This window comes from Erithacus rubecula, assembly GCF_903797595.1.
Source record: "Erithacus rubecula genome assembly, chromosome: 19".
Lineage (NCBI taxonomy): Eukaryota > Metazoa > Chordata > Aves > Passeriformes > Muscicapidae > Erithacus > Erithacus rubecula.
The window spans coordinates 6,486,117-6,510,330 of NC_136671.1; the positions used below are offsets into that span (position 1 = coordinate 6,486,117).

At 39.4% G+C, this 24,214-nt stretch overlaps 1 protein-coding gene across 2 annotated transcripts in view; it reads right to left on the reverse strand.

The window, feature by feature from the left end:
* The window catches only part of ARVCF (ARVCF delta catenin family member), a 245,823-nt gene that overhangs the window by 139,674 nt on the left and 81,935 nt on the right, over nucleotides 1-24,214 (reverse strand). The window contains exons 2-4 of one of the 2 annotated variants that reach the window (XM_079322400.1): nucleotides 23,162-23,228; nucleotides 15,150-15,250; nucleotides 10,626-10,871 (exon numbers count right to left, since the gene is read on the reverse strand). In XM_079322400.1, coding sequence (XP_079178526.1) covers nucleotides 10,626-10,841 — 216 coding nt within the window. In that variant the 5' untranslated portion in view covers nucleotides 10,842-10,871; nucleotides 15,150-15,250; nucleotides 23,162-23,228. Of the gene's footprint in view, nucleotides 1-10,625; nucleotides 10,872-15,149; nucleotides 15,251-23,161; nucleotides 23,229-24,214 lie in introns of those variants that run through there. The other variant, XM_079322401.1, reaches the window with a different exon arrangement.

Sequence of the window (24,214 nt, forward strand, 5' to 3'; positions counted from 1 at the left end):
GGGCACTGGAGGAGCTACTCTTGCATGCAAAGTGAGGAAACTGAAAACCTTCCTGGATGGACTTGCCAATTCTTACTCATGTAAGAAGTCTCCCATGCTGTAAACCCACAGGTATTTGTGCAAGCCATGCAAGATTAGTGCTGCTGAATTTTGAAGTCCCACCTGCTGGAGTCAGGTTGTTATTAAAAAATCTGATTTTCCACTAAAATATAAAATAGATGCTGGTAAGTCTTCTGGTTGTAAAGTAAATTTTGAAAATGTTTTGACTCAAAGCTAAGAGATTTTTTTTCTAAGGGAAATTAAATCTCAAGTCCCCTTAGCCTCTTGCAATATTTTACCAGCTCATGTAATTCTGAATACTGAGATTTGGCAATGTGAAGTCAAAGAACTAATTACCTAAAAAAGAGTTATGGATTAGATCCCTAAGGTTATACTGAACTTCCAGATTCTGGCAACAAACACTCTATCCATTAGTATTAGACTGCTGACTACATCACAACCTTCTCCTCTTTTTTTAAATGAACCTTAAATTCTTAATCTGTCACTTTTTTTTCCAGCTGCAGAAGTAGGGTGAAAACCTCCTTTTTTCTTGCTGAGAGATTAAAAATTTATAAATAAGAAGGGATTTAATTCTTTGGAAGATGGAATAGTATAGTATCTCAGCCAAGCTCTCTTTTCTTATTTTCTCCTATTACCCTTAAAAAATTCCCCATCACTAGTGCTGCTCTATAGATTGATCTGCTCTCAGAGGCAGTAAAAAGGAAATGGTTTACAGCTCTGCCTGGGATCATAACATATGGCTTCAGTGATATGTAACTTCCATAAACCCAACAGAGCAAGAAGGCACAAGATGAATCAAGAATCCCAGCTAACCATATAGGCAAAAGCAGCACCATCACCCATGGCAATTCTCTGAATTAGTGAGCCTGTATTCATACAGGGGCTTCCATGCCAAGGTATTTTATTGTCCTTCTGTGAATTTCATGCAGCAAATAAACAAGGTAAGTGGGAGAACTAAAGCACAACACCCTGGGATGTGTCAGAGTGCTCTACAGTAGTGATTTTAATCCAGACAAATGGAAACAAAACATTCTATCTCCAAGACACATTTTGGAATCTTTTCCTGTCAGCATTATCATCATTTTTAAGTATATTTGAAAAGTTACAGGAGCCCTTTCAAAGCATCTTGTTCCACAATGGTTGCATGACTGCAGTAGGACACATCCACCCAGGTATTTTCTAACATTGCCATGACAATCTTCTTGCTCCCATACTGCAAGGTTAGAAATGGAGACAAAGCCAGGTTCCCTTAAAAGGGAGCTGTTGTATATAAATGGAGGATAATTTTAGGCAGCTTCTTTATTTAAGAAGCCAGTATTAAAAAGAGGTCTTAAGGATTACAAGGCTGAAGAACAATACAGCAGACACTTTCTATAGGTTGACACCATTAGGTATTTCAGTAAATTCAGGGGATTTTAATTTGTATACCAACACAGCTTCCATCTTGCTACATCTAATATCAGTCAACTCCATCTCATCTAAGTTGTCATATGACAGGATGAGAACAAGGACAGTCTGGTGACAGCACTGCTTACATTAGAAACAAAGGACAGAAAAGGTACATGTCACTGCTTATAGGCTGCAACTGAATGAATGACCTATGTTTTCTCCCAGCAGCTTCATTTAGGCAAGAATCAACTACATCTTAAAGGGATTAAAAAACCCTCCGGTTTATGAAAAAAAAAAAATTAATTACCATGACATTTATAACAGAATGACAACAGCAAGGAAAACAGATCAAGTTAAGGTTGGTACTGTGACCATAATTTCATGCTGTAGTTATTGTAAAAGAAAACAAAGATTCAATAGCAGGAAATAAAAACCCCAGTATTAACCATTTTTCATTTCTTAGATTTTGTTTTGGTTTATGGATTTTCCAGACGATTTGTGCTGTATTTCATGGTGCATATTACAGATTCTTGCTCAGAAGGTACCAGCTTAACTTGTCATTCTCTCATCCAGAAGGCAAAAATGTGGTTTGCCATGATGTACCGGACTGATAAGTGTCTGCACAATCTACCCATTTTCATTGTAATTACTGTCCTCTTCAAACCAAAACCTGAAGCTGTTTTGCAGTCCTTTCTGAAGAGAGAATTAAGGTCTCTGTGTAGGAAATTTATTCCAGAGCAGGTTTCTTGTATTTTAAATAGTTACATATGAAAATAGGACTGCAAAAAGGAAGAAGAGCTAATCGAGACTGGTTAGAAACACAGACACTATGGTTCTTTTCAATCTTTAACTACAGTGTTCTAAAATGCCACTGTGCCAGCATTTTAGATTAAATCCTTAAAATGAACTCTGATTACATTTCTACAGCATTTCCCAGTCACCACAACTACGGATAAAAAAATATTCTCTGCAGACAGTAATTTAGTAGCTTAAAAAAAAAAAAAGCAATTGTTGGGGTTTTGTTTGTTTTTTGTTTGGTTGGTTTGTGTTTTGGGCTTTTTTTATAATATCTAAATAAAGAGTAAACTGTGACATTTATTTAAATCAAGCCTTTAATTATAGTTGGCACACAGCCTGAGGCTGCCCATTGCCATCTTTGGCCATTCTGTTCTCAGTCACACTGATGACTTCAGTGAATCACTCCACATTTGTGACAAAGCAAGCAGGAACATAATTTGAACCATTAACAAGATGGCCTAAACTAGCAAAAGACTCAGTAATTTATCAGTGTCATCATAACCCAACATCCATTTTGGGCTCTTTCAGCATGAGTTCACAGAGCTTACAGAGTAGACACCTGAAAGGGAACTGTAGAAAATTGTGTTTAAAAGTGAGGTTGAACTCTGTGTGTCCAAAGCCCAAAGGGCTCAGGGGAAGAGGAAATTGCCAGATTGGCTGCTTGGGGGATTTAAAGTTTCTGCAAACCCTTTCTGCAGCCACACATGGCTGTGAGAGGAAGAGCTCACAAAGGCTGACTGGCTCCTGGGCAATGCCTCACAGGGATAAAGCTCTGCCTCTGCACCCTACAGATCAGGGGCTGTAGCAGGAACAAAATATTCTCATTAAATCAGGGGATATAATACAAAAAGATTTTGTGATGGTTTAAAATTTTTCTTCCTGAACATCCCAAATAAACTAATACAGTCGTATGCTTGGGAACTAAAATGTAGGACAACTAAAAATCTTAAAAAGTCAGGACAATTAATCATGTTCTGCTGTCTGAACTGAGAAACAAAACAAGCAGCAGGACATGAAAAATAAATCACAACTTTAATGTAAGATGATTCATGTTAATTATCAAGAAGCAAATGTGGTATATAGGACTAGAAAGCTGTTTTAAAAAAAAAACCTGTTAAACCTGATACTGCTGTTTAATGTTTACATTTTAATGTTCCTGTTTTTAGAATTTTTAAATTGTTACTTGCTATTATATTTGCTGTTATACTTGTAACACTCAGAGACATCATGCAAAGAACAACTGAGATGCCTGTTCACATAATGGCAACACACTAAAATCAGAATTTAATTTTAATGTGTTTCTCTTGTATGTTCTCCTAGAAAAAAACACAGTTCTATTAGTAAAGCAATGTAAGATCATGGAAAATTACTATGGAACAGTGAATTTGTCATTCACTTGAAATATTTTTAATTAAAACCTGGAACAGTTCCAGGCCACAAAGGCTAACAGTCATGGAAAAACATTCTTTCACAAGTCATGTCGAACAAAGTAAGAAAATCCTTGCTTTTCACTTGCTTCCAAAACCTCATTCAATAAAAATTTACACTAAACAAAAAGAGTTGGAACTAGCAAGGCAAATGAAATGGCAAGAATATTTGAGATGCTTAGGGCAAACATGGCCATTGTTTTACCACTATTACAATCATTAGTGCAAAGCAGTTGCTGTCCTGCAGACAAACATTAGATGGCACTTCAGAATTCAGCAGTTCCCACAGAGAGTTGCACAGCACATACTTAACAGATGGAGTGTGAGATGTGAATGTAATTTTGATGACAGAGAGAAAAATGACATTTCTGAAAAGGTGTGCTTTTTGGAGCTGGAAGTGTATTTTCAACCTGCACATGTAAAGCTATAAAACAGTATGCAATTAAGTTTTGAAAAAAGCAAAATCATATAAAGAATAAAGTCATTTTTCCTCCAGACAGAGGGCCAGCTTCTCAGTTGCTGGGTTCCCTTTTTATTTTTTATGGAATCATTTGGAATCTACTTTTTAAACTAGACGCACTGACAAAGTTTTATACAAATACTTCTCAGATAACACATCAGATTTTGAGTGGATTCAGCTGCGTGCCAGCAGTTCTGAGCCCCAAATAACTCTCCTAAGTGGGGTTTAAGTAGTTTGCTTATCAAATAAATCCCTTCTGGAAAGAACTGCACAGCTTCTGATTCAGCTGGTCAAAGCTTCTTAATTGTTGCTGAAATTGATATTATTATTCCTATTAACTTGTGTCTGTGTTTCGCCATCTAAGGCCTTAAATGAGGACAGAAGAATAATCAAAAGGGTGATACTAGTCAAGAAATAGAAGAACAATGAAATTCTTGATGGAATACTACTTGAGTCCATTTTCAGAGCCTCTCAAATGATATATACCATGATGCCTGTTGCACAAACTTTTTTTTTTCTTTTTTTTTTTTTTTTTTCCCTTCTGCTATGGAATTCCTTCTGCAATACATGAAGCAGGTTGTAGGGTTTCCTTTAGAATCTGGGTCATCCCAGCAGAAAGACAAACAGCAGGAGCTCCTGGGTGGTGCCAGAAGCCACAATGTCACTTTGTGAAGTCTCTACCTGACACCTGCAGGAACTCCAGGCCAGCACTGCCCAAGCCTCCTGCAGGGGTCCTTTGGGCCCAAGCAGCACCAGCACTTGCTCAGCTATCAGCCAAAGGTCCTGGCTCTCACTCTAAACAGGAGCTGATGCTTTCTCAGAGATGGGACAGTGTCCATAAAAAAAGATGCTCAAAGCTCTAACCTACATGCTAAATGCAGTTTCTAACTGCTGGGATCCCTAGGTACTGCAAGTATCTCTCAGCTCACACTGATCTAAGAACTCATTCTCCCATGGGAATCATATTCCTAAATCTCCCTCCTCCTTCCCCCCAGAACCTTTGAATAGTTGCACATATGCAGAAGCTGCAACCTGACCCAGGTCACTCGTAGAAGCTCAGTAACTCTACTCACACTGAATTTGCAGGGTCAGGCTGAGGGCAGAGCGAGTGCCCCTGTGGCTCCCAGGAACCTGCAGGCCAAAGGAACACGAGCCAAATTACAGAGCAAAGGGAGCTGGGCAGGGTAGCAGCAGCCACAGATCAGGAGGTGACTGAGCCCAACCCATGCTGTACCCCACAAGCAGAACGTGCATTTCTATGGGTTCCACTGGGTCTATAGAGGAGTAAGGGTTATCCCTGCAAGTTCTTTTAACATTTTGCTACTATCAATACTGGCAGAAGGAGAACATCCATGGGTTAACTACCAATGAGGTTTTTTCTTGGTATTTGGCAATGTAGCAGGAAATAGTACTGTAACACCAGGGAGCTGTCATGAACCAGCAGTATTTTGTTTGTACCTGACCTTACCTGTAAGGCAAGAAAAAAAGGAATTTTCCATGCTGTCAGTCCCTTAATATGAGCACAAATATGTTATGTAACACAGGAAGCCAAGAGGCACTAAAAACTCAAACTAATTACATAAAACTACACACACAAACATGGAACTGCATTCTGTATGAGAAGCAGAAGAAAAAAGGCAAGGTGAAGGTGCACTGAAGCTCAGAAACCATTATTGCTTCTTCTCTGGATATGATAAAACATATATACCGTATTAAAGCACCCATTATATACAATATTAATGCACCTATGTTCTTCCCATGAAAGCACTTGAAATATTCTCTATATTCTAGCAGTCTGCACTATGTCAGTGTGGAGCAGAAAATCTTAAATAAAAGTAATGAAATACAGACAGAAGCGCTATTGTTGCCCAGGTTGACTCAGAAAGGTTAACTTGATGGTATTTTCTTAGAAAAGCAATTTGAACTTCTTGTATTTTTTATTTTTTTTAATTCTCACCATGTGTTCTGGTGTGCTTTAGAGTTCACCTTTTATTTTAAAATAAGCCTCAATTCACTAAATGTCACTTTTGGCAGAAGTCACAGGTGCCACAGTACCACAGGTTAACATAAATACTGAAAAATATTGGTACTTAATTATGGCTTAAAAATACCTGCCTAAAAAATAAAAGAAGTCAAATGTGGTTGTTTCTTTTCAAGCAGGTGTCATTTCCCTGGAACATAAGCTAATATATAAATGATCCAAATCGTAACTATGAAAATATTCTGCAGCTTTTTTCCATAAGCTAATTTTCCTTGAACAGCTATAATCATATTTGCAAAGTGAAGGAAAAAGATTATTAACTTGACTGATTTTTTAATAAAAGAACACCCCAAAAAACCCACCACTGAGAGCCTAAAAGAATCACAGTAGCAGTCAAATGTAATAAATTTTTAATTATTGGATGATTTTGTGAGTGTGAAGACTTCTCAGATCAACCCAGTCAATATATCTGATAAGTAAAATCCTGTACCAGCATGTAGGGGCTAATTTCTATTATTTGTACCATGTGAGATTTGGCAATTCCCACAGCTTTCCTACCTGTAAGAAGGGGGATAATACCTTTTTCTGACAGAAAGCCCTCTCAAATCCCTATAGGGCACTACAGAATCTCTGAAGTTAAATTATTGTTACAGTGCTTTTGCTGGCAACAGGGTTTTATTGAATGCTGTACTTTATTTTGGTTATGCAACATTAACAGGAATGGAAGTTGTCACCAGGTACTGAAGGGAAACAATCTTTGTATGCAAACCTTGTTCAGCTCCCCAGATGATCAGATTTGACAGAACTTCTCTGAAACCCATGGAGCCATGCCAGTTTCAACCAAGTCAGATACAGCCTTGTGTTTAGTAAGTATCACATGTCTAATGTTTTAATAGAAGTATATATATATACACACACAATTTAGAAAGAAGTTAAATAAAACCAGGTAGAATAAACTAAATACTTCATACACGAAGAGCAGTAAGATTTCTCAGGCTTGTAAAAAACAGTATGAACTTGACACTTGAACATGAAGAAGACACATGATGGGTGCTACTCATCAGTGACTTATTGGACTGTGCCTGCCCTGGAAAACTCATCAAAAGGCAGAGTGCCAAGATTCCCACGGCCTGAAATACTGTAATAACCAAAGCACATGATTTACCTCAAAAGTCAGAGAAGCAAATAAAAATACACATTAACAGACCAGTCTCCTGTCCAGAGTCTCACTTCCAAAACTCAGCAGCAATGACTGTCAATGTGGCTCCCAACACTCAAGGCACTCAAGAGATAATCAAAAACATCATTAAAACCTGCAGTGAGTTTTAGGAGATTTTATTATCCTGATAAAAGATCTGTAACCAAAGTTTCATTAAATGTTACATTTTCCAGACTAATGCCAAGGTTTTCACTATGTAACTGATGATCTTTTGTCTGGAGGGTTCTTAGTCTGAAAGAGCACTTTATCTGACCACTTCAGAATCTGCAGTAACACGTGTATAAAGCTGCCTATCTTCCCAAAATTCTCGAGCTGGAACACCCTAATTCATGTCACAGGCTGCACACTCAGCAACAAACTCTAATTGCAGCTCCAGCAGAGGCCTGGGGAAGCTGCACAGAGCAGAAGTTACATTTACCCATCATTCAAGAGCACAAAAAGCACTTTTGTCCCTGTTCACCAGGGCCTGTGAGGGTAAAAGCTGGCTGTCCCTAGGCAGGAGCTGCTCAGAGCCTCCTGCAGGATCAGAGATGGGTACAAACCCCTGCAGAGCCTGGAGCTTTGGCAGGCACTGCCTTCTGCAGTGGGCTATGAAAACAACAACACCCTGGCCACTACCTGAATAAAAGACTCACTGATACTAATAGGAGACATTTCAACAGCAGTTAGGACCTCTCAGTGTGAGGACAGTGTTTCCCAGAAACACCACCTCTGAGAAAGTTTCCTCTTAAAGAATAATCCCAGCTATTTCTAACTAATATCTGAACAAACCATTAATGATTTTTTTACATTGCTCAAGCAATCAACCTCTCCCATTAAAATGTGTTTAAGGTAACTTAAAAAAAATTCCACATTTCATGCAAAATCAAGAAACCTATGCACACACTTTTTTGGCAATTACAGCACATCCCTGACCTCATTTGCAGATCTGATGTTTCTCTTTAAGGGCCAAAAGACACAATGGCATAGACACTCACAGAAAAAGTCAGCAAGTGCACCAGAGTTCACATATTCCATTCCAGCATTTGAAATTCATACTGAACAGGCAGAAGTACCACCAGCAAGCAGCTAACTGGGCTAAGACAAGGAGTTATTGTTATGGAACTAGTTTAAAGCTGCTATTAAAGAAAAAAAAAAATTAAGAGTTCCAGAATTCATTACTTAGAATCAGTAGTTTTACAATACATCGATTTTGTCTTTTGAGGACTTCAGAAAACTGGTACATTCCTGGCACACTGCCCACATATATAGTACTTTTCCTTGCCTAAAATGAAAAGGGGAAAAAAAGGCCTAATTTTCTATTCTAAGAAGGGAGTAAGTGTGGGATTGTATATTAAAAAAAAAAAGTTGAGAGAAATATTCTATTTACAAAACCCTGACTATACACTTTCCTAACAAATCCCTTTGGCAGACTACTTTGACAAACAACATGGAAAACTGATGCTTGGTTGTGAAGATCATTACAGGTCACGTGTCACCCTCATAAAATGGAGCTAACCCTCATTTCTTTTGTCCAAATTCTACTCCAGAACAACTGGATTATGTATAATCACCACGTAAGTTCCAAATGGAAAAGCTGCTACTTGAGATATTTTGCAATATTCCTTGTAACAGCTGAATGGTGTGATCTGCAGCACTCAGCCAGTGCTCAATGAAGCAGCCTCAGAGAGGTGGATTTCACTGGATTTTCACAGGGTGTGAGCAACCCCCACAGCCAGCAGAGCACAGAGAGCCCTTTGCTTTGTGTACTCTGCACAATGAAATGCGACACAGAACACTAGAGATGAAAAGATTACATATTCTGCGTAGGACTGAATGTGCAGCTTTCATCCTTCACTTAAACACTATTTAATTCTAGTAAGCCAGGGAGGAATTTGGTCCTTGGTATATCTTATGAAAATTCACACAACTAACCTTACATTGACTCTTAATTGTGCATATTTAGCAATTTAACCATTTTATTTTATATACAAGGCACTCTAAAAATCTCAGTGGTAATTATCAATGAATTAAAGCTCCCCTCACCCACTGGCAGTGAGCTGAGCAGACACAGATTCAGTCTGTGATTCAGTCACTTACAAGGGCTGTTTCTCCATAAGAATCACGTAGACCCCAGTAACTTAAAACTCTTTTATTAAGTTTTCTTGGAAGTGGTTAGACCTTAAGCCATTATACTGCAGAAAACTCATGCTTCATCAGTTTTGTGGATAAGGAATTTCATTCTGAAGCTATTAATCAGGCACTTTGCACAAAGTCGTTCAGAAAAAGTGAAGGTGAGCTCGTCCCTTTCCTATAAAAAATATGTAAGCTCATCTCCCCTCTCCTAGCCCAGCTGCTCATCAGAGGATAACCACTACAGCTCCTACCAGACATGGTCAGACTTGTAGCTTAACCAGTGCAGGCTGCTCCTTTCACATGGAATCCCAAATTTGTGCATCTACATGTACAAAAACATGGCAGCTGTTACTAGAAAAGCAGTGCTAACATAATATAAAGTCTGCCTCAATACAGCTCAATGCAAGTATAATTGTAAAACAGTCTGGTATAACTGGGCAACAACTTTTAGAATCCCCATAGCCCAGAGTTTCCTTCTGAATTGAACAATGTTTTCTTAGGAAACAGACCTTCACAAACGGTACATTGCTTCTGCATGACTTACCTTGTGTGTCAGAGGGGTTTGAGAGCTGAAGTAATTTGGAGAAGTAAGTAGTTTGTCATTGCACATTTAAACAGTTAAAGAATGTGTATCAAGCAAAACAGTATTTGGAAATCTAGAGCTAGCCACAAAGCCAGTTTGCATCATTAAAATAGTCTATCAATTCACTGCACATGAGAAACAAATTATGAAGTCCTCCCTACACAAACAATAAGGCTTTGCAGGAGGGAAATCCCTGCTTTTCATGCTGCTCCCTCTATTCAAAGTCCAGCTATTTCTAATGGAAATTTTGTTTGCTATGGAGATTATGATTCAGCCTTCTTTTACAATCACCAGCACATCACCAGACTTCCAGCAAGTGCACAGATTAGAGGGCGTAAGATCCCTCCTTAGGGTTTTTACTCCAATATGCACATACTTTTAAAAGTATCCCATGAGCTAAGAGGAAGAGCAAGCTCCAAGGCAAGGCCGAGTTCCCAGCTGACTGCACGAAGCACACACACTGCAGCCCAGCTCTGGGCTATCAGAACACAAGGCAGGCAACAATGCAATGCTGACAGCACACGATGCACGGGCTGTCTGCAGCGGGAGCCTGTGCCGGGGGCTCAGTGACAGTGCAAGGAGCAGGCTGTTACCTGCAGTACGAGCTGCTGCCAGGCGGTTGCCAGAGGCTGCCCATTGCCAATGTTGCAGATGCTCATTCGGTCTGCGGGCTGATTGGCACGCTCCAGCTGCAAGGAGACATTGCGCCGCTCCTCCTCGAGTGCGCGGGTCAGCCGCTCGAAACGAGCTTCTTGCTCTTTAACAGATGCTAAAATGCTGGCAGCAGACCTGATATCATAGTCATCCATGACTGCTTTCAAATGCTTCCTGCCTGTTAACTGACCAGGGCAAATGGAAAGGGTTAGGTAAAGGGTGGGGAGGGCACGGGTCAGAGGTTAAAGATAAAAATGCACATCGTTAGTCACCTTGCCAAAATACTGATCACCCTAAGAAGCAAACTGCACTGCTCTTTGAAAAGCATCCACTGATCCGATTTTAAATTAAAAGTAATTAATCTAAGACTTCCCTGTTCAAAAAAGAAAAGAATTACGCTCACCTTTGAGAGAATTTGTATTTAATTCCTTTGATCTTTTTGCTAAAACTGCTCTGACAAGGGTTTTCATCCCTCTTGCAGAGCTAATTTCACTGCGCAAATAATAATGTACTTTAAAAATATATATATAAAAAAAGATACGGCTTTAGAGGGAATGAGGAACATTCTCACTACAGACACCTGGAATTTTTGTCTTTAACAGCCTAAGTGAGATGTATAACATTTTTAAGGACAGAAACTTCATGGTAGAAGAAAACACTCGTGTCCATTTTTTTCCACAACCCCCCCCCCCAACTTAATAGGCAGTAGCTGAAAATAGTTTTCATTTTTAAATTATAGCAGCACACTGTAACATGGAGAACATTTTTAAATGCAGAGTGTGCAATTGCAGTTGAAATGCTTGATGATTTCAGTCAATGAAACAGTCCTTCATGCAGCCTTTTGTTAATAATGCAAATGAAAAAGCAAACATCTTCCATGGAAAACACACAGGACTGCTTGTCTTTCAATGCAGAAAAAGGAACCCAGAAATCAGCTAGGTGGGTTAGAACTTCTGCCTAATGTCATCTCTAGCAGGGTTATGAAACAACCCATTTAAAATCCTATCTCCACCTATATGGTGCATGCAGTAAAACTCCCCATTGATTCCACAGATCTGTGACAAAACAGCATTTAAAACCTTTTACTACAGTTATGAAATCAACAATGTAATATAAGCATAAATTATGGCCTCAACAGAATCCTGCAGTAAAGTTAAACAAGTAACCCTTTCACTACTTAACTACTTAAAGCACTTCTGAGATGACCAGAGGTAGAACTGTCTCAGGCTAATTCAAGAACTGTTCATGTTCTGTGCGGAGAGTTAAGTCCTGAGAAATTGTGCCTTGATTTGCTGCCAAAGATTCTTTGTTTTACATCTATCAACAAGGATTTCCATGAGCACAGATAGTTCCCAGCTTCCTGATGCTTTACAATTCATTTTTCAGTGCCTTTAGATGACACACACTCCTGACTGATCCATTTTCCATGACTGTTACTTTTATCAGGTCTCTCTTCTGTGCAGTTTCTTTGGTAGCTTATAATAATGTGGTTATAATACTGTTATGCTCCCAAAGAGGAGTATTAGTAGTGATTAAGCTGCATGTTTTCACACAGTTTGTTGGGAACTCCTAACTAGGCTCAAGGTCTCCTTTCTTCTGTCATATATGGTTAAAACCACCCAATGGGTCAAAAAGACACTGGGGCAGAAGTGACAGACCCAAATCCAATGACATACACCCTGATTTCATGGGGAATAACTTGCTAGTAGCTCTGTGTTCATTGTTCACCCTTAGAGAGTTGCTGCTGAAAGGAATCTGAGTAATACAAAATGTTGGGAACAGTGTAAGGATTATCATGTATTAATCTCATAATGTTTACTTATAACCATGACTTGAGTCCTTCATGTTTGCAGATCAGTAAGCAGAAGTGACTTCTCATTTATGCATTGATTTAACTTCTATTGAAATTCTGAAAGAAAAACAAAAACCACCAAAGGGTTTTCCTGATGTCACAGACTAGTCAAATACAGACAAAGCTGCCAACTTCTGAGACCTTCCAATAGATTATTAAAAGTCTATAAAACTTTCAGAGAGTACATTGGTTTCTGCAAAGGAGAATCACAACTCTCTAAAAGGATAATATGATTCGTGGGAAGTCACAGGAGACTCACCTGCTCCATCTCAGCATGATTTAGCCCTGACACAGCTAGACATGAACAAAGCCAGACTTTCTGGACCTCAGCTGGCTTGAGAGCAGCCAAGTTCCATGTTTCTGCTTTTGTGCTTCCCAGCTTTTGCACAGATAGAGACAGCTCTGTTTGCTGTCTGTACTCCCAGGAGTGCAGGCATGCTCAGACTCCTTGGAGTGTGAAAGAAGTGGGACTGCAAAGACCCGGGCACAAGTCAGATTTTGGAAGAAATATATCCTAAAGAGAGCCCCAGGGTCACTGCTCATCACTGCCCTCAGGCTGGAGCAGATCAACAGCCTGGCTGCCACAGACCCAAACACACTCATGGGGGGATATCCAGGCCCAAGAAGAGTCTGGATCAGTCAGGAATTAGCAAATGGAGACAGGCTCCTTGGAGGTGCTGCAGAGCAGGAATTCAGGTCTCAGTCCCTCCCCACAGGGGCTCAGCTTTCAGGAGCTGTCTGCAGCTAAAACTGCTCCTTCTCACATGCAATCATGATATAACACAAGTCATCTTCTGGGGGTCCCACAGGTGGGGTATGTCTGTGGACTAATTTCAAAAAGCAAATTAAACAGAGGTATAGAAAAGATGGCAAGAAGTTATCCACAGTAACTAAATTTAAAACAAACAGGTTTCTTGTAGAACACATATAACACAAGTTTCTGTTCTAAAGAAAAGCATTAGCGATAGTGCAAGAAATATCAAAAAGTCCCTCTTCAGAAGCAGTTACAGCTTTAATAATAAAAATCAAGTTGATAACTGAGCTGGTATATAACTTTCAAGTCACATTGTGAGAATGTGACAAAGATCCTGTTCAGGAAATCCTTAATGACATGTAAGCCCTTGATGCCACACATGAGAAAACCTAGAAAATTTGGGTTCTATAAATAGTACAAATCTTTAGAGAGATCTCTCTGCAGAAAGTGCAGTGTTTACCTCATTATAACCATAAATACTATACTTCTTTTCCGTTTGCAAAGAAAAACACAGGCAGAAAATAAACTGTATAAATTTTCAGATGTACAATTAGTGGCCGTAAAAATCCTAATTGCTAAGCAGAAACAGCAGTAGGACCAATAACTGCCTTTTAAGAATTGTTGGACGAAGACAGACTTTTGCATTTCAAATGTTTTATTAGCAGATAAATACTTGCTTGTTGTTGATTGCACCCCTAATTATTTACCCAGGGTTTCAACAATTTACATTATCAGCAGTCCAGACTGGAGGAGAAAACTAAAAGTACTGACTCATGAGTCAGTTACTCAAGTTGCCACTTGCAATTTGCTACCATTCATAAATAAATTAAAGTGCATTGAAAAAGGTATCAATAAATGAAAATATTAGACCCAGAGCAGCCAGGTAAAAATTATTCCTTAGGCTGCACTTCTAAACACAGCAAACAGTTACCTACAGAGTATCAAAGGCTACGCTGACAGCAGCAAATCTCTCTCTCCTGCCTACGTGACTCTAAATACATTAGTACTGCACTGGAGTTAGAGCAAAGTAAGAGGAGGTGTTTATTCTGACTGTTCAACTAATGCATCAAAAGGCCCTTTCTAAGTCAATAGAGCCTAGTGCTCACCAAGGATGAAAATCACCTCAGTGCACAGGGCCAAAACAGGGGTCCTGCTCACTGCTAATACCCCAGTTCACACCTGAGCCTGGGGCTCCTGGAAACACTGCCAAGACTCCAAGGGTGCTCCACAAAAAACATGAGTCAACTCTGCATGCTAATTTTGCTAGTATAGGATGTAGCTGATAGTCAAGAGCATTTAAAGAGCCCTTCAGATTAAGAGGGGTCAAGTCCTGTGAGATTTGAGCACCTAAATCCTAACAGTCATGAGAACTGAAATCCCAGCACTTCAAAGTGCTGTTCCTAAGGAGGGGCGCTTGGAGAGCGTGGTGTCCACTGCCAGCACAGAGCAGGGCAGAGCCTGCCCAGGAACAGGCTCCAGGGATTTCTCATCCAACACTCTGATGCTGAACTCAGCTGCCCCACTACTGTTCTGTCCCAGTCCAGACCTATCAGTCCTGCTGGCAAGAGATGTCTCTATGAGCATCAAGAAGCTCGTTCATGGAGCTGCTCAGCAGCTGCAGGAGCAAACACGAAGGCCTGTGAGTGTGCATGGAAACAGCAGCTTTGTGCTTCTCCAGGGAAGAAAAAACCAGCAGAATAAAAGCAAAAATGGGGCTTAAACAATCTATGGAACTGAAGCGGAACACATGCTAATGACATTCTCAGCCTCAAGTGCCACAAGAGATGAGCAGCATGACATGACTGTAGCCCCCATGCAGCAGCTGAAAGCATGCAGAGAAAACAGAGCCATACACACCTAGTGAGGTACCGAAGGCTGAGGTTAGAGCTGCTGGGACATCACCCACTAAGATTAGAACAGGACAGACAAAGCAGGAGAGCAGCCTCAAGAAGGATCAGCTACAAGAGAGAGGAAAGAGACACACAGTTAGTAAGATATTACAGCCTCTTCCACACATAGTCAGCTCCCAGGCTCTTCTCACTCTGTTGTAGAAATTATTTATTACAACGTTTTCCTCCTAACTTGTAGTAAAAGAAGTAATATTCAGAGAAGCCAATCCTGAGACTCTTAAGGGAGAAAACCACACCCTGATGAATCTAATTTGTTACCAGTGATCAATGCTTGCATGTACCTGTGAGATTTACTGTTAATATCCCAAATCAGGGAAAAGTCTAGACTGGAAGGAGGAAGATGAAATGTTGTAAAGCTGGATATTGTCACCAGGCAATTTAAAACACAGAAACCTAACAGGATGCTCTCAGAAATGAGAGCTGTTATTTAGGCACACAACTTTAGTCCTCTGTCAGATGTACAAGTCCCAGAAGACTCAAGATCCTTTCACAGATCCCTGTTAGAGAGAGGACATTCATTTCTAAAAGATGCACACAGCACAACAGCTTGTTCTCCCTGTCTGTGCATGCACCTATCTGATCCTGTATGAAACCGAAGCAAAGAAGCTTCTGGGATATCAGGTCATCTGTGTGGCTCAGTAAATCCCTGTTTTATTTTGTCTTAAAACATTTGTCACTGGAACTTCTCTGGTCAGCAGCTGCCAATTTAGTCCCTGTTTTTGCTGGAGAATGTACAAAACAGAAACCATTTGGTGAATTCATGGTTCTGTGAGGCAGCACTGCCAGTCTTAAGCTACTACCACATCAAAAATGCTGCAACCACATGGCACAAAATGCAGAGCCAGTACAAACTCACACTGCTGGTTCAAATGTTTTAGAACATTTTCAGAGAGGAATGTTGCCCTGGCAGATTTTATGCTTGACCAGGTACTGTCTGCCTTCCTGAAGCCAGCATAAACACAATTTCTTGTGTTTCAGCCAAATTACCAGAAATATGATCCCTTCTTTGCATGGATCCAACCTCAAAGGGCACAAAACCATCATGCCAGAAATCTCATTTTTTCTTAAACTAACAGAAGTAAATTCTGTGCTCAAAACTTATATAGCTGTAACAAAACTGTGCATAGATATGACCAAAGATGAAAATCAGGAGGCAGAGTGAGAGAATAACTAATTCTCAAGTAAATGACCAAGACAGTAAATTAAACATCACTGAGCTTCTAGAGATAAATGAGTAACACTTTGGACATATATATATATAAAAAATACATGTAACACATTCCAAATAAACTGCTTCTCAGACCTTATGCTGAAATCTATCTTGAGCCTGGGTCCCCTCGCTGCTGTGGTTGGCTGAGTTCTAATTTGACCCTTACGTGACAACCTCCACCAATGAATAGCAATGAGGAATTCACAAAGAAAGCTATTTCAATATAGCTCTCTGGTAGGCACAGACAGACACACTGTGCTGGTGTCAAAAGAAACAACAAAAAAGCTGGTCAGGGTTTTTGTGCTCCTTTGGACAGAGGCAGTCTGTGAAACAAGGTTTAAACTAGGGAATGAATGAGAGCAGAAGAAATGGTAACAAACTTCTCGAGAAGGAACTTTGCATCTTAAGGACACTGCAATGAATGATGCAGCTCACCACTTCCATCACTGCAGAAAAAAATGTCAACAGGCAATATTTGAACTTTTACATTAGCAGGAAATTTCATCTGATCATCCAGCAGGAATAATTCTGTATAAATAAATAAATAAATGATGCAAATACACTTGCAGAATATCATACTATGAACTGCGTTAAGCAACATCAACAAAAACATCCAAACATATGTTTGTAAAGGCAATACAGTTCCAACACTTAACTCCCTACAGAACTGGCTCTGGTCAATGGCACCACAGCCTCTCCAATCTTACCAAAATGGCTTCCAGTCCATTCAAAGAGAAATAATTTAATTCACCTTTTAGTTAAAAGTGCTGAAATAATATTGTAGTACCTCAGAGAAGATACAGTTCGCAGCAAAAAAAGAAAATACAGAAGTTTCTTATATCCAATTCAATCTCTATATATTAATCACTGCATGTTTAAATGACACCAGCCTTCTTTCTACAGCTTCCCTTTGATAGAGAGTCCTCACTTCAGGATTTTGCTATTTGAGTTTTTCAGGTTTTCCTTCCAAAATTTGATGCAGTGTTTTCAAGGCTTGCTGATACAGTGTGTTGACACAGCTTTAATTATACTGTAGCTCTCTTTCCTCAGTAAGGTATTCAACTGCTATATTCTTCTTCCAAATGGAAAGGAAAATAAATTATGGAAATACAGAACATCTTTGTCACAACTGCATATATATAATAGCATAAATAATTCAGTTTAATGCTCTAAAATTCAAACAGAAATATTTTTACAGGGGCAATTTTTAAAGTAAATGCTTTAGCCTATGGTTACTTTTATCCAATGTAAAAAAAATCAATTTCTTCCTAAAATTTGTCATTTATAGAGCAGAACAGCAAAGAGCACCTTTCTGAAAGAGAGCTCTTGCTCTCTGGGACTTAAGGACTTGTCTACACTGAAAAAGCTGAACTCCTCCATCACAACACTCATTATGCCACACTTCCTTCAGAGATCAGTGTTTGTGTTAATTAAGCATAAAACAGCACAGCAAAATGGCAGCATATTACTTCACACCTACTAAGTGTCCACACTAAGGTTTAATGGGGTATGTGATAGTCTATAAATTCACACTGTGCACTGTAAATTCTCTGTGTAAACAAACACTCCTCAAATATTTCCAAATGAGTGTCTAGGTGGAATAGTATTTACGAAAATCTTGCTAATACCAAAAGACTGAACAAGGCAGAGATGGTTTCTCATGAAAAAAAAAAATCAGGATCTTTTGACTATATCAACAATTCTATTTGTTTAACACCATAACTTATAACAATCAGTCTTATGTTTACATATGGGAAAAACTTTTTCTATTTCCCTTTACAATTTTTGTTTTTCTACGGAAATAAAATGCAACTAAGCTAGAATGAACAAGATCATTCTTTGCAATCTCAGAATATGAATAGTAAATTTGCTGCATCTCAAGCCTCTGACACTGTTTCTTCTGTCTCAGAACTTGCCAGACACGATTGCTACCAGCTTGATTAGTTCATAGGCTGATCACTGGAACACCCAGAACACATGTCCTTGCATACTAAAGCTGCTGCTGCCATCGATTTCTCAAAGGTCTCCCCCACTGAAATCAATAAGGAGCTCTGCTTCAAAATGGATTGCACTTTGTGGTCCTCTCTGAGTTGTGGATATCCAGGCTTCCAAGTGTTCTCACAGCTGCCTTCAGCAGCAGCTCCACGTCCCCCAGTGTGATCCTGAGCCACATCAACAGACCCTTCACCCCCTGATCACTCCGAGCACACACAGGCAACAGACAACCCCACCACAACCACTTCCTTCAATAATGCCTTCCAAGCAAAGGAAAACCTCTCCAACAGCCTATGGGACTGTTAAATAGCCTTCAATCAACCATGGAGGCTCTAACATTTTCAACAGAAATGGCTTCCTTACTGTAGAGCCTCCCTTGCAAGCAGAGTCACCCCAAATCAATACATCTGTTCTGAGAACAGGGCTATTTCAATGAGAAAGAGGAAAAGATGAAGATCAAAAGCAGAACAGTTCATAACTCCAGTCTGTCCTTTCCCATGTATTTTAAAGCATGGCTTCATTAACATACAATCCAATCTGGCTGCAAATAAGCCAAACACATAAATACTGTTATAACCTCGTGCAGTTACTTCCACAGAAAGCTAACAAGATTTTCCTTAACAATAATACAAGAATCCTCATTTTTCTTGTCTCTTAGGTGTTTAGAGTTTTGGCAAAAGGGCTTCCATTTTAAGAGAAAGGCTACTGCCAGGAATGTGACTGAAACTGGCTCTGTGTGGGGAACTACAGCTGAGAACAGCCCTGGATTTATGAGCATTAAATCTCTACAAAACACAGAAACAAGAGTCAGTGGGCTGGCAGCAGCTCCCAGAGCAAGGCCAGTTTGTCATGGGTGAAACAGAGTAACTGAAATATAACAGCAAGGCTGGAAAATCCTGCAGAAGCCCATAATAAGCCTTTCATAAAAGATACTATTGTGCTATCATCAAGCAGATAAATAACAAAATGGCAAGCAGCAAAGCTGAGGTCAGCTCTGCAGCCAGGCAACCCAACAGCTCCACCCAGTCCAAATGCCCCCGGAAGGCATCAGGCAGCGTGTGCAGGCAGCACATTCCAACTAAGAGCCAAGAGGTAGAAAATTGTCCTTTCACTACACATTTTGAGAGGAAAAAATCCAACTGTGACCCCCAGAGCAGTGAGTGTTTATGCTCAGCAACAGATGTGTCAAATGACTTATCCTAGCCATGAGGAGTTAATTGATGCTATAAATAGCACTCTGGAAAAAAAAAATAAAATCCACTTAATTCTAGTATCCAAAGAACGCAGTCGAGCTCTGCTTATCAGTAAAACTATTTTCCTTTAAAGAAGTGGGCTTGGATGTTTTACATGTAGATTAACACAGAGAGATAATTTGATTTCAGGCTATTGAGAGATTTCCTTCCTTTTATGTTTCAGAAGAACAGGGCTGCATGCAGCTAAATGAGATCCATAGATTACAGTAGAAGAAAGGCCAATAAAACTGCACAGTTATATTCGTGAGTAATAACAAATGCTTTTTAATTCTAGGGCTCCAGTCTCAGAGTTTATGAGGGCATTTCCAATTACTACTTTTAAGATGAATGCAAATAAGTGCATCAAATAGAAACAGATTCTTTAAGCCATCTGAATAAAATATTTAGTATCTCCCACAGCATTTTATACCAATAAATAAACTGGCATTGCTAGGAAAAAAAATCACATGTCTGAAGTGTTCAGAGCAAGCCTCTTCCCTGTGGTTTTCACCTGCTTTCAGGAGAAAAACAAAACCAAAACCTTCAGCTGTTTTCCAGAAATGGGTCTTGTTTACCTCTCACAGCCACATCCAGTGGACCGTGTGGCTTCTCCATTGCTCCACCAGGGAACTGAAAACATCAGTATAAACAGGAAAGAACAATGACAATGTTCATGTGCAATTCTTAAGGCTACTAAATCAAAATAATTTCATTAGCTGCTTACCAACCAATCTTACTGCATTACTCACCCACATTTCAACCTCTCTCATGAAAAACAATCAGATTTCCACCTTATGTTGCTTTAAACCAGGAACAGTATCAATGAAGAGATTAAAGCAAGACAAAGACAGAAGAAAAAGAATAAGGCCCACTAGCTTTAATTCTCTCCAGTAACATCTGTGTCATTCTAAATCCAGGATTTTTTTTTACCAAGCTACATTTGGAAGCCTGAGGCACTAAGCAAATCTACTCTGTTTAGACCAAAACTATTGATCTGCTTTCTGCAATGGCATGTGCACAGCACACCCTTCACTGTTTCAGCATCTGTAAATTTAAAATGCAATCCAAGTTCATTTTACCCTTGTAAGTTTAGGATGCAATCCAAGTTTGTGCTGATTAACACCACAACTCTTTAGTATTACAAGGCAAACATGCATTTGAGAACTAATAAATAATTTCTGAGCAAAATAAAAGTATTTAACTCATCTGCAGTCTTGAATAATCATTCAGTTCATGCATAAACATAAAGACAGGAAAAACAGACACATTTTAATGAAAGTCTTGGAGAAAGTCATCATTCCATATGATGCATTTTACCATGTAGCATCTCTCAACAGAATAGTCTTTGTTACACACTGCAAAAAGGTGCTGCTCCAGAAGTGGTGCCTGGTTGACAGTCAGAAGCACTGCCACAGGAACTGCCAGTTCAACTCCCCTGATTCCAGCTGCAAGGTGCTGCTGAATTTTCCAGGCAGAAATCCTTATCCCTGAGAAGCATCTCCTATTCTATTAGCCAAGCATCTTGGCTCCAGTGGGGTTAAACTGACAGCCAAAGCAGCCCTCAGAGAGCAATATTCAGGACATGCCTGGTTCATATCAAGATGCCATAGTAACCCCATTGATTAGTGCAGACTCAAGTGTTTTTACTCTTTAGATCTCCCCTTGCACGCAGCAGAAATGCAGGGCTGTGCTTCTGCTGCCAAGTGTTACAGCTGTGCACTGAGCAGAACTGCAGGTATCAATTTTCAAGACTCAGATTTGTATCTTTATTACAAGAACTTTTTATTCACTGGCTTGTGGCTCTATCAAAATGTAAGCATTTGGGCAGCCAGCAGAGCACCAGGAGATGCTGTCGAGGCTGCTGTGCAGCTGGTGAGAGCCTGGCACAGGTAAGCACAGCCCTGGGCTGGCACCACACCAACATCACACAGACCCCCAGGGATCCCCCTTCTCCTCATCCCTCCTTCCCTGCATGGAAAACCTGCTCTCAGTCTGACCTGCTATAAACCCACATTTCAACTGGTCAACTGCCACATTTTAATCACATCAGCTGAGGCTGACTCAAACCTGAAAATCAGCAGGAACTAAGAAAAATATTGAATTTTTGTCTTTTGGAGAAGTCATTTTCTTCCAGATAGCTATAGTTAGACTCTGATCTCACCCCTTCCAAGCCTATCCTACATCTTTATCTCTGACCAAATCTTAATGCTTTTTGTAGTTTATATCCCCATCAAGAATATTTCCTATTTCCAGGAACAAACTTATCTCTAGTGCCTAATTACAATTATTTGCAAACAAAGAAATATTTCTTCCTAATCACTGAAGATCTGCTCCAAGAAATAACTTTCTATTCAAACATCTCTTTTTAATAACCATCCTGCTAATAACTGCTGAATGGGAAAAATAACAATTTCGCTTTAAATTTCTAACCACTTCAAATGTTTAAAGCAAATTCCCCCATTATATTAAAATTAAAATCCTGTGCTGGATGAATAGGAGTACATCCCAGCTATAATAAACACTACTAACTAATTTCATTAAAACTATGAAAGTAATAGAGGTAAGTCCCAAACAATTCAGACAGTAAATACAATGTAAACTCTGCTGAGAATCTTTCCTACGAACAGCTTTGAAATTTTAAATTGGTTATTTATTTTCAATAAAACTTTTTGGTTTGCAATATATAAAAGGAAATATATTTAATCTAAAAGCAATCAAATGAAAATGGAAAAAAGTTTTTAAGAATCAGTAACATGATATGTATTATTCAGAGGATTATTTTCGAGGAATGCTTGGCTGAAAGTATAATCCACCTGAGAAAAATAAAGCAGTACACAGAAGGGAGCAATATTTCAGGAAAATAAACAAGAGTACTTTAATATTTAATCCCATTATTCACTTTCAAGTCCCCAAATTTAAAACAGGCACACCAAAGTACTGAGGTGAATTTAGAGCATCAGAAAATGTTTATGGTCATCCTCTAAGTGATCAGAAAGACTAAGATATTGCTGGCAGGGAGGGCATGGAGAGAGGAAAAGACATCCTGAGAGTCTGACCCTTACTGCCTGTAGGAAGAAGTCCCACAGTTGAGAGACATCCCCTGCTCTGTAAGAGGTAGAATGAAGCTAAATTAGTATTTCCATGGTAATAGGAAAAGGGAGAGATGGATCAGAGAAAGCACAAAAGAGAAAACTGTCATCCCTGTTTTCCTCAGCTGCATTTGTTTTTTATCCCTGCCACTGCCTCTGCTCTGAGCACAATGAACAATAGCAGAGGGTCCTGTCCTAGTTCCACTTTTAAGAGATATCATAGGGCTACTCCCTTCTTTCTGCTCTTCAACCACTCTACCACTATGTTAAATAAAAAATAAATTTTAGTTTGCCTTCAACAGCATGCAAACAAAGGAATTTCTGAGGTGTAAAGACAATTCAATAGAAGGACAGTGTTTAGTAAGGATTTAAGAACACACATAATGAAATAGTAACAAGACACTCAAGAGACTCAGCTGCAGAAACACAGTACCTTTTATAATCTTTCTTTCTTGTAGTGGCTTTTAAGATGGAAATTCTCCCTTGGTTTGGTAATAACTCTGTAAGAGAAACAAAGAAAATAATAAGTATTTTTATTCCATCCAAGGGAAGAAGGAAGAGGGGATTATTTTTTAATAACTGATAACATTTACATAATATTGTGGAAGTCTTTCATTTGCATCTCTCCTTGGTTCCACTTTCTGAGTCATGGTGGTTTACAAAAAATCATTAGCTCTGGCATCTATTCCACCATCACCTGAAATCCCAAGCAAATCCCACAGAAGTGGAGTGTTGAAAGTAAACTCCATTAAAAGATCCTCCTGATTTCTGTCCCAGTGCCACTCCTAAATGCATAAATCACATTCTAAACTTAATATTTAACCAAATATATATTTAATTCCCCATTAATTCCTAGATTGAAAAGAAAAAATACTTCCCCCATAAGCACACACCAGAGCATTTTCAGTCATTCAGGTCTAAATGCCATCTAGTGGCTCTAAAAATGTCAACTGTGGTTCCACAGATACACCTCATCCTGTCTGACATTTTTTCTTCTAACAGCAGGAAATAAGAGAAATTAGGGCAGCAAATTCACCAGAAAGAACTCAGTGTTTTTCAAAATCTCATTTTTTGTTAGAGCTTCATGCAGCATTAGCGTTACAGCATTTCTTATCCAAGCAATTTCCCACAGTTAACCAGCAGGATCCTTTGTCTTGGTTCCCACTCCCCTACTCTCTTTCTGAGAGCAGGAACATTTCAAGCAGCTGATTCCTGCAGATCACCCTTGCTGGGTTTCACTCAGGTAAATTTTACCATGCAACTGCCCTTCCATTAACACATGGCTCCATCCCTTGACCTTTCCCCACTGCTCCTCCTTTGCCTGGATGGCACAAAGCAGCCAAATAAACATCTGAGTGGTAAGTCAGGAAAAGCACTTCAATCCTGCAGACTCACTGCAACCACAGAGGTGCTAAAAGATGATTCTACATCTCTGATGTAAGAAGAGACCTTCTTTGAAGCTTAATTGCTTTTAGCTTTTGTCTCA